Genomic DNA, 12,019 nt, shown 5'->3' with positions numbered 1-12,019 from the left:
AATAGGAAAACAATTTAATCAATTTAAAAACAAAAATTCTACCACATGACGTTGCTAGTAAAGCATCACCCCCACAATGCACAAGATGAATTTTCTTTTTGCCAAACAAGATGAATTTACTTTTATGTAATCAATAGTTTCATTTCATTCCAATAATCATCACAAAAACATTAAGAAAATGTACTTCCTATTAGATAAGTTAGATAAATTATCTACATCTATATATATATATATGCATGTATGAAGAACGAACACTCTAAAAGCCCTGGTTACTTCTACTTTGTACCAATTAAAATATTAGGAAGGATATGATAAAAGTCATCTTCCATATTAAATAATCATTCTGAACCACAGAGCAAAAAAATTCTTTAACGAAAATCTTCACATGGCAATATGTTAATATAAACTGATAAAATAATATTATTAAAAAACAATGCATGTTGTTTTTCTTTTAACCCATTGTTTAATGGTGCCTATCCTAATGTTTTTTGACACATTCTGCGAAACAAGATAGAAAAATAATTTACTGAACTTATTAAAAAAGGAATAACTCATTTTCAGATCTGCAAATCAAATGGGAATTCTTCAAAATAAGGGGAAAAAAGTGTGATCCTCATCACGGTAATATTCCTTATATAGGCAAACGACCCTTTTACAATGATAATATATCAACCAATGCGAAAATTCAATCTCCCGTTGCTTTCTCGGGCCTGTTTGAGATAGCAGTGAAAATCTCTTATAAGCACAATTCATGTAAGTTGAGACAAAACTTCTATAATATATTTGTCTCGTATTCTATAATGATGATTAAAAAGCTACTTATAAACTAGAAGTGTTCAAATTCTCTCGTTCCGATGGGTCTGTCTTAGTTTTGATGACTCTAGGATGAGATGAGATGGGACAAAAAAATTTTCAGGACGAGACAATTCTGAGATGCGACAGAATATTAGACAGGACGCAGGATGTGGTTTGTGACCCCTTAGCTATAGACTATATTTGAGTTCATTTTATGTCAATTGGAACCACGTTGGACGGCTTACAGTGCAAGAAAACAAATCTGGAATTTTTGCTTTCCTGCTATTGTTCATTTGGTAAATCCAGATTTTTGGGTCAATTTTGAAGATTCATAACTAATTCTAGAAAAATCAAAACAAGATGGTTCCAAGTCACTGAAAGCTTTCAAAGAGATCTACATAAAGAAAATACTTTCAGAGGCTAACTCATTGTGGAACAGTGATAGAACTGTATGGAATTTACACCATTCATATGGTTAAATTGTTTTCTAGATTTAAAGCACTGATTTTGAAAAATCACTATAATTTGCACACATCTCCAATCCCAGTGAATTACCCATGGAATTAAAGCTCAAGATGTGTATTTTAAGCATACAAATCTCATGGCCAAATTCATTTAGAACTACTTCAAAATATTTATCAAATTTACAACTCCATAGGCAACAATATCCAGCATCATTACATACATATATCAAGTTTATGCCATGGAATATAAACCTATGAAGCTATTCTTCCATTATCCTCTTCCCTCTTCGAAGCACCTTTGCCCCTGCTTGAATCATGGTAAATTTGGAAGGAATGAGATTTCATAGAAATCCCAATAGCAAGATAAAATCAACTAAGCATTAACAAGCATCATTATCACACAACTTTACTAAATGCCATTGTTAGGGAACTAACATTAACTCATACCTTGTGAAACTCTAACATGCAATAGCCAAGGCATAACATTGCAAGGAGGAACTACAAGTCATATGTAAACTTTTATATAGCTCAACCATCCAAAGGCAATAACATAAGTGTAATAACAATGCAATTTTAACAATAAAGTTAATTAAATCTTGCTACCTCAAGTAGAGTAAGCTTTAACTCTCTTCTTGTTCTTGACTCCTTCCTTCACAAATGTCAAAGCCTATCCAACAAGGGGTATAACTATTATATTTCACGTCATAATAAAACTTAATGTTTAAATTGAATAAAACCCTTAACCTCTTTCTCTTTAATTTTTGAGTTTTGTTTCCATCCATCCATAAATTATTTTTTTAGGCCAATCCTATATGATTTTTCACAGAGAATCCAAACATGAGCTCAAAATTATAAAATTCATCTTCCTTCCTCTTGAACCCCTTAGGCCGAAATACTTTCTCTTTTTCACCCAAATTTCCAACAACAACATTATCAACCATAATCACATAATACTACTTGATTCAAGTCATAAACAACCTCTTAAACTAATTCCCATTATCAAAATCATCCTCCACCATTCCTCTATAATTTCGGTCAGCAAGAGGGGAAGGAAAAATTATGGATTTTCAACCATAAAACCCAAGATTTCTAAGCATTAAACCAACTAGGATTAACTACTAACCTTGGTTCCAAGTTTGGTTGGTTGATTTCTTGCCTTGTTCTCCTCTTCAAGCTTCAAGTTTTCAATTCTCAAGAGTTTCCCCTATGAGAACCAAAATGTGAGGGAGATGGGAGAGGAAGATGGGATTTTATAAAGGTCTTTGCACAATTTTGCCCTTTACTTTTTTCAAATAGCCAAAATTATGTGATTGGTTGATAATTGATATATATGAAGTCATAATTCCTAAGGGCTTATGTCATGCACATCTTGAAACTTCTCCTTGCTTCTTCCACCTTCCAAGTGGCACCAAGAATAGATTAGTCAAGAAGGAAGAAGATTTTTCACAATATATGTTGTATAACTTTCTACCGGCATAAGTAACTTTTGTACTGACAGCACCATAATTGTCCCTGATATTTTTGACCACCTATCCTTATCTTTTATCATTTACTTTTGAGTCATCACCTTTTACTTTTGAGTCATCACCCCTCGTAATGACTTTCAAAAGAATAGAAATCCTAGTAAAAAATAGTGGCTAAAACTATCACTTTTCCTTTTGGAAATGCTTTCTAGAGTTTCAGGACTCAAAAAATTTCTTTGTCAGTTTTAAAATCTCTCTTTAATTTCAAGAAAATTTCATGAATTTTTTTGGAATTTAACTCCCCTTCTAGATATTTCTTTTTGAATTTCCCGGATAAAAGCCCTAATTGGCTTAAATAAGCTTTAAATATTTTTAAAGCTACTCTGGGGCTAGTTTGGGAATAAAATTACTTCTACAATGTTCTAAAACTTTCAAGGTATTATATATATTTTTTTTTCAATTTTCTGAGACCTTAGAGTACATGAAATAATTAAATTTGACTAATTTTTCCTAATTAGTCAAATAGCGCGAAAATTACTAGAAAATTAATATTAATTAATTTCCTTCATATTTTTGACTTCTAGGACCATCATCTTGTTCCAGAGAATTTCCTCTAATTTCTGGAGTTTTCTAGAAATTTTCAGAGCTTTCTGTCATATTTCTCTAATTTATACTGACTTACTCAAAATACTAAAAATTCCACTTCGGTTCCTATCCTGATTTGACATCAAAAGTTGTACAATCTACATTAACACTAATATTCTGACCCTTAACTATTTTTAGAGTAATTATACCTTAGTCATAAAATGCTAGATGTGACGGGTTGTCCTGTCCCGGTCCTGTCTTGGTGTATATAATTTTTAAAAAAAATTGCAAATATAGACAAATTCACGAAAGACCACTGGCAAATGCCCTAATTTTTAACCCCATTCGGCCCCTGTCACTCCTTCGACTCCTTCGACTCCTTTCTTCCCCTCAAGAGCCTCTGTCGTCGCTATTTTCTCCAGCATCCTCGAAGTCATCACTGTCTAACAGTCTACCGATAACTCACGGTCTTGCTAGGTGAGATCACAGTTTATTTTATTAGGCCAACACCGTTGCTGTTTAGCCTTACGAGTTTAGGTTCCAATCTCTCTCCTCCTGGGTCAAGATAATTCCTTCTTGTCGCTTCGACGCAAGCTTTCAACTTTCAACCTTGCTTAACTCTCAGCCCATCATTGTCTGTTACTGTTCGTCCGTCACCTCTCACCTCAACCAAAGGTTACACATTGCCATATCATCCCTCTCCTATAACTCGCTTCCTACCAGGTTTCTCTCTTTTCTTGTGTTCTTTCTCTTTCAACTTTGTTCATTTCTCAGCTCTCCATTGTTCTTAGTTCTCACTCATCTTTGTTAGCTTCTCGCACCTATGGGTCTTGCCCTGTTCGTTGTTGGAAAGTTTTCACTCATTTTATCTCTTTTACTTCCATTGTTTTGAACTTATTTTATTTAAAATGGCATGTGCAGAAAATAGGACAAAGCAATGAGAAGATTATGCTCTCTCTTGATTTAAACATTCTTTTATTTTGGGACTTTGTTTTGTAAAGATTAAGCACAAACATGGGTGATTGCAAATTATTGTTGGTCCGATCTAAATGCATTGCCGTTAATTCAATTCTTGCCCTGTTCTCCTCGTGCTAGTTCTGCTCCTCGTGAGACTGCCACGTTGCCGTCTTCTTGCCTTCACTGTGAGCTGTCCCCATTTGATTAGTTGTGATTCTTCTTGCCTTCGCCTGGCTTGAATCAATTAGCGAGAGTCGCAGGTAACTAGGGCTGTTCACGGGACGGATCGGGACCGGGACAGGCCCGTCCCAGTTCCGTCCCAATGAACAATAATGGGACAGATTTTCTATCCCATGTCCCGGCCCATCCCGGGATTGTCCCGGTCCCGGTCAGAACGGGACATCCCGAAATTTTTTTTTTAATTTTTTAAAAAAAAATCTGATTTTTTTAATTATATTTTTTTGAGCTTAAATATTATAAAACATCTTTTTATTTTTTTTTATTTGTTTGGACACTCTTAAACAAAAGTTCAAAATATTACATATAATAGTCATTAAAAACTCTAAATAAAAGCTTTTAACACAATAAAAACTTGCTAAAAATTCTAATCATCAATAATCTCAAATCATCAACAAATATAAAAACTCTAAATAAATATATCCATAGTTCCATGCAATAGTCTCAAATCTTAAAAAAATATGAAAAAAATGATATTATATAAATAGGATAAACAATTTAAAAAAAAAAAAAAAGGAACCGGGACGGGACGACGACCCCATCCCGGTCCCTTTTTTGTCTCGTCCCGGTTTATCCCGTCCTGAAAAATTTTGGGACGGATCCGTCCCATCCCAATAAAACCGGAACCGGAACGGGCCGACCGGGATGGGCCGGCCTTGAACACCCTTACAGTTACAGGTGACCAAAGACGCATTAAAATTTTAGAGAAATGATCCCTTGTTACAAATTAAAAAATATATGTCCATTTTCAAAGGCCCAGTCATAGTTAAAAATTTGGCTCAAAGCAAAAGGCCAAAAAAAAAAAACAAAAAGGACACAAAGAATCCTGACTCAAGCCCAATAAAAAGGCTAATTTACGAGGTCTTTATCCCTGTCTCATCTCATGGACACCTCTAGATGGCAGAAGAGGTTCATAGACCTTGCTTTTTTAGTTTGTGCCTCTTCGCTTTCTGGCCTGTTTCTATTTCTTTCAGAGTAGGTCCCATCTCGTTATGCTAGGTTAAAAGTTTGGGGCGCAAATGTTGAGGATTTCCACTAATCTTCTGGGCTAAATTTCACGGGGCTTTGGTCGTTTCCTAGTTTAATTGGGTCAATTACTATCCCTAAGTCTATTTCTTTATTCAGCTGCCTTTTGTTAATGTGTGTTTTTATCTGTTATACAGTCCATGGCTGAAGAAACTCAGCTGCTGGAATCTGGGAGAAGCCTGAAAAAGAGGCAGTTACTTAAAAGGCATGGTCATAAGAAGTCAAATAAAAAGCCAAAATTGATGCCAGCGCCCCAGGTACAGAAGAAAGTTAAAATGGACAAGAAAATGAAGAAACTTATCCGCAATCGAGCACGGGAGTATAATTCTGATGATGATGATGAGGATGGCAGTGGTATTCAGTCTGGAATTACCAATAATATAACTGAAGAGGAAGACAAAGGAGGTGATGACTTCTCTGATGATGACGAAGCAAGAGGGCAAGATGCTCGGAAGCCAACTGTGAGTGATATGAATAATGACATTCCAGATGATGAAGCAGAAGATGGGGATATTCAGCCAGGAATAACAAAATTTACAGAAGGTTGTACAGCGTTCAGGATGGCCTTCAGGAATATTATGAAGAAGAGTGTTTTTGAAGATTCCTTGGTAAGATAGATGCTTGTTCATTGGGAACATACAAAGAATAGATTCCATTGAAGCCATTAACTTAATATGGAGAGAAGGAGGCCCAATATACACATTTTTGCTGGAGAATTCCAACGTATGCATGAAGATTGGGATATTAGATTACACTACGCTCAGTAGAGAAGCATTGAGAAGTTATGTAGATTACCTTGCAAGAAATGGCCATAAGATCTTCCTTACGCAGGATGCACTTGAGTGTTGAGTTTTTGTCCCCTCGTGACTGTTAATTAACTAATTTATTTAATTTTTTTGGCTAAAAAATTGAAAAAGCGTGGTTTTAAAATTTTAATAAAAAGAAGAAGTAATATAAAAAGTAATAAAAATTAATTAAAAGCTTTTAATCCACTTTGTTAATTTTTTAAATTGAACTTATTAAAATTTTTCTTCCCCTTCTCTCTTCTCATTTTCCCTTATGCCAAACAGATCCTAAAGAAATGTGTTAGATGGTCAAGGAATAAAAGAGAATGTCATGTTAAAGAGTAATGTTTTATTCCCCTCTAATATGGTTAAGTGGATGTCTTCTGGATTATAATGTATTAGGAAATTGATGATTGATGATACCACGTGTAAATTGTGATTATAGTAGAGTTTATTAAGATTAACAATTTATAAATTTCCTTCCTCTTTCCTTAGTGTATTAGAACAAAAATTGATGCGGATTCTCATAAAAAGTTAGGAAATAACTTGAAAACAATAAAAATTTGATGATTCCACTAAAAAAAATAAAAATAAAAATTTGATGATATAAAACTCTTATTTCTAGATCCTTAATTATAAAAGACATCAAATCCTTGCTATCAAGAATACAATCTCATAAGTAAACACTTGCTAAAAAAGACTTCTTATTCATGAACACTTGCTAAAAAAGACTTCTTATTCATGACTTGATGAATTAATTACTACAAGCCTACAACTGACTCTTTAAATAGATAAAAATTTTAATCTTAATGAGATTGTAAAGATTAAAAAAATATAAATTCTAAAGATATGCTATCTATCTCGATTTTAAATAAAAAATATAGTAACAAGATATTAAAATAATATCCTTGAACTTCCTATTTGGCAACTCATACTCATAATACGTAAAATAACATCTTATATATCTTGTATTAAAAAAAAAAAACATCTTATATATCATTTTTCTAACAACCTACTAAATACAAAATGACTATTTTAAATAATAAAATTACTTAGAAAATGAAAATAAAATGGATGATTAGTCTTTTATTAAGACTTGTCCCATGAATTCCTATGAAAAAAATCATGTGAATTATTATAAATATTATATGAATGGATATTCATAATTTCTAACTCTTGGAATTTTAATCTTTGATGTCCTAAGCCCCGCAAACTCTTTACTGAATAATTTGAAGGAGTTTCCCATACTGTAAAGATGCAGTTTTATTTCTCATCTTATTTTTTAAATATACCCAGTATTTTAATTTTTTAGTGGTACAATTTTATTCATAATCCTATTTTTGGTACATCCAGTATCATAATCTTATTTTCGGTAAAATTATATATTTATCTTTTTTATCCAACAATTTTAAGTTATGGGCAAAATTGCGAGGTGTAATTTTTTTTTAGATGCACTATAAATAAGATTTCGATTCTAGATATACTAAAAAAGATTATAAGCAAAATTATATCACTAAAAAGACTAGGATATTAGATACACATAAAAAATAAGATTACGATTAAAATTGTAAGTTTACCCTTCTTTGAAACCCCAAGACTCAGACTTTAATGGTTGTAGACATAAGGCCATATATGAAGCATTAGTGCCAAGAAGAGAAAGTGAATGCATTATCTTCTTTTCCCAATTTATTGTCTTGCTACTTGCTTTTATTCTTCTACTCCCTAATTTTTATAACATGAATGTATGTGTAACTTTATTTTTTATTTTTGCCGCCGTATGTGTAGGTTTAATTGTATTTTAATTTTAGTAATATTGAACCCATGCTTTGACGGCCCAAAAAAGGGAATTGAGGCCGCACATGGCTTAAAATATGAGAAATTCACGCCCCTCCCCAAGGGGGTGTGTATATGTCATATATTTATTTGATACTTGCAGCGATGATCCGATCGTACCATATAGATAATCCAAAATAATAATTCGACTAAAGAAAAATATATAGATTAAACATTTCAAAAATTCTATTATATTATTTGGTATTATATATTATTGAGTAATTTAAATTTGAGTCCCCCAAATTTTAAAATTGAAGGTAAAGTTTCTCCTAACACTGTTTATTTGAATTTAAAATTTATTTAAGGAGTATTTCTGGCTTCACTTAAGTCATTACTAAAAACTTTAATTTCAAATCTTAAAAAAAAATTAAAATAATAATTTAATACTCCTATGATGATGTATGATCTAATTAACTAATTTGAGTAAATTAAGAATTTTGGTTAAATTAGTTAATATGATATTTTTTTTAAATACCTTAAGCATCTTTCTTGCTTCTTTCCCTCTATCTTCTATTTTATTATTGTTATTAGAATATTAATAGGTTTAATTTAAAAAAATTGATAAATATGAGAAATAAATTATATATGAGACTAATATCAACTTCCTAATTAGATCTTACATTAAAAGTAAGAGAAATACAAGTTAGACCAAACCTTTACTCGATTCATTTGCGATCCTTGCAAAGCAATTTTCCTAGAAGACAATTGTCCTTATTAAGAATTTTATCCTTGTTTAAAGAGAGAACACAATGTGGAACTAATTAGTTTGATTAGCGATGGCACCCTTTGTTCCTTACTTAAATCTATAATCTAGAGTTTCAAAATGTTTAACCCATTCTGATAGAATCCAGCGCTTATTATACTAACCAAACTACAATAATATAAAATAGCAAGCCCAAGGAAAAAAGTGAAGGGAAGATTGGGGAAAACTTGCCCGTTAAAATTTTGTTGTTGAGTAGGACTTAAATGAGAGAACCAATGCTTTGTGTACGTAAAATTTATAGAATACTTGCATTTTTTATGGATAAAAATTTATCAAGTTATCCTTATCAATAAAATTTTTACTAGGAGATTTTTTTCCTTTTATTTTTTCCAAAATGAATCTTACCTCTATTAGCATATTTTCTCTTTAAAAATATCTCCACCAAATAATTTAATTCCTGCATCGAATATTCAGTATGTGGTATTATTAGTTAATACTCATCCAATCCCCAGTGTAAGTCTTATTTAACTATTTTGCTCAGACCAAAAAAGTTATATAAGTTAATTACTTATAAGAAATATTTTTTTATCCTTAACATAAGAGTTAGTTAACTAATTTGAGTAGACTAAGAAAACTAGTTAAATTAGTAATTTGTAATAAATATGTGTTGTTTTTTCTAAAATATTATTGCTAATCAAGTGCATTGGCTAAAACTACTATTATTACAATAACTATTTTGAAAAAAAAAGGATAAATATAAGAGACAAAGTAGATCAGGATATTATATTTATAACCAAAATAAAAGCTAAATAAGCTCTTATATTAAGGAACGGATGTAGTATAATATGTTTTTTCTAAAATATCACAATCATCTTTCTTAATATCTTTTTCACTCTACTATTTGATTATGAGTGAGGGAGTATTAATAACGGTAACTTATGAAAAATCGATAAATATGAAAACTAGTTCCAACACCTAAAACAAAGATCAATCCGACAATTTGTTCATATATTAATGAATAGAGGAGCAGTTAATTAAACCTTAAACTTAGTATTTTATGGAATCTAACAATGAAAAGCCGTAAGTTGTCTTTTATGTATAATATTAACATTCAAATTAATTCATAGTGCCCAAAAAATATTGATACCAATTCAAATTTAGATAAGGTGATATTTTTAAATAAAAAACAAAATTGAAAAAATTAGAGAAAAATCTCATATTAAATTTTTGCTGATGCTGATAAATTTTCATATACATAAGTAATGGTTTTGTAAATTTTGTACAGGACGCATATTCTTTGATTTAAGTCATTTTATTAATAAAATTTTTGATAGGGAACTTTAAAACAATCTCCTCAATCAAATTCTTTTGATATTTATTTTTTATTCATAATATTTGGATATTTGAATTGAAAATTTTACTAAAAAAATGTCAAATGCTTTTGATTTTCCCGCAACGCATATGAACATCCGAGTTTGTATCCACTCGCCTCTCACTCCCACTCCCAAGCCCTCCCTCTCTTCCCCCAACTCTGCTTCAAATTCAAGCTGTCTTTTTTCTCTCACTGTGGGAAATGGAATGGATCACCGTTTGAAATGAAAAAAATCTACGAAAAAACGTGAAATTACGGTTTATGAGTTATTTAGAACTAAATAGTTGTTTCGATGGCCTAAAAACCCAGCTAACTTATAACTTTCAATCTCAGTTGGACTCAACGGAAGAAAATATAACTTTTTCCATTTCAAACTACAATTTCAAAATGCATTATATTGTTAGTATAGCATTAAATGAATATTCAAAATATATCAACCCAGATTTATCCTCACACTTTAATTTATATTCATGTTTGTCCATTATATATATTTAATTAATTATCTACAATATGTTCAAATTTTTTCGGTAACAAATATTTTTATTTTATAATCTCACAAATAAACTAGGGGGAATTATAATCAAATCCCACAGAAGAGAAATAATTACTAAAAAATCCCAATAATAAGCTCAACAGCCTATAATGACAAGTCCTAGAGTGAGAATGACAACTTCTGAGACTTTTTTTTTTAATTGTTTTCCTTACTTAGGACCTCATTATAATTCTCCCAATAAACTATTTTTATTTTATCATAAAAATTTTAGGTATTTTTTTGACTGTTATCACATTAAAAATATAAAATATAAAATATTACTATTCAATAAAGTTTATGCTTTTTCCAACCATTTTACAACTGGACTCGTTTTTTTATTTAATCATCTAAACAACTTTTACTTGTTTGAACTGCAGTTTGCAACGATAAAAGCTTTTAGGAAAGTGTGAAATTGAAGTTTGTAACTTATTTAGAATCAAATGGTTCATTGTATGGGCTAAAAACCCAACCAACTTGTGGCCTTCAACCTCAGTTAGATCAACAGAAGAAAATCTGACTTTTTCCATTTTAAATTACAGTTTCAAACGGTGATTATTAAAAATGAGCATTGAAAACATACCAACCCAGATTTACCCTCACATTTTCCCCTTCGTCTCATCTTTTTTATTAGCATAATGAGTTTTTATTCAAATCAAATGAATTTTAATTTATATTCATGTTTGTTTATTATATATATTTAATTAATTATTTACAATGTGTTTTCAAATTTTTTTAAGTGACAAATATTTTTATTTTATAATCTTACAAATAAACTATTTTTATTTTGTCATAATAATTTTAGGTATTTTTTAAAAACTATTATTACATTAAAAATATAAAATATTAAACACTACTATTAATAAAGTCCATATCCTTTTAGGTCATTTTACAACTGAATTCATTTTTTTTATTTAATCGGCCAAACAATTTTTAACTTTTTCAATTGAGTTTTTATAAACATCTATCTAAACACAAATCACATTACACTTGTTGACTTTTACCCAATGCCAATCCAACTATATCTTTAACTTTTCTAACTAACTTTTTATAAATATCTATCTAAATATAAATATCATTACATTAACTGATTTTTACTCTAATTTTAATTACAAAATCAGTTAAATTAGAAGACAGTTTTACCGAATCCCAATCCAAATACACTCATGAAGTCTAAACCCTCCATCCCTGCTTTTCTCTCTCATTCCGAGTCTCTCCGGAATTTCATTAGCTCTCTCTCTCTCCCCCCGTCTTCTTTCACTAGAACCTG

At 30.8% G+C, this 12,019-nt stretch overlaps 1 protein-coding gene across 1 annotated transcript; it reads left to right on the top strand.

Annotated features, from left to right (window-relative positions):
- Positions 1-5,667: 5,667 nt before the first annotated feature.
- On the top strand, positions 5,668-6,144 carry LOC114722686 (histone H2A.Z-specific chaperone CHZ1-like). The gene has a single exon (XM_028908778.1). The coding sequence runs from the start codon at positions 5,668-5,670 to the stop codon at positions 6,142-6,144; it is 477 nt and encodes a 158-aa protein (XP_028764611.1).
- Positions 6,145-12,019: the final 5,875 nt, after the last annotated feature.

This window comes from Neltuma alba, unplaced genomic scaffold (genome assembly GCF_004799145.2).
Source record: "Neltuma alba isolate B1F8T4 unplaced genomic scaffold, ASM479914v2 tig00012103_pilon, whole genome shotgun sequence".
Lineage (NCBI taxonomy): Eukaryota > Viridiplantae > Streptophyta > Magnoliopsida > Fabales > Fabaceae > Neltuma > Neltuma alba.
This window is presented reverse-complemented; position numbering and strand designations above follow the sequence as displayed.

Bases quoted from the DNA above. Each gene is read 5' to 3' on its own strand.
- LOC114722686 (XM_028908778.1), top strand. From the start codon at position 5,668: ATGGCTGAAGAAACTCAGCTGCTGGAATCTGGGAGAAGCCTGAAAAAG.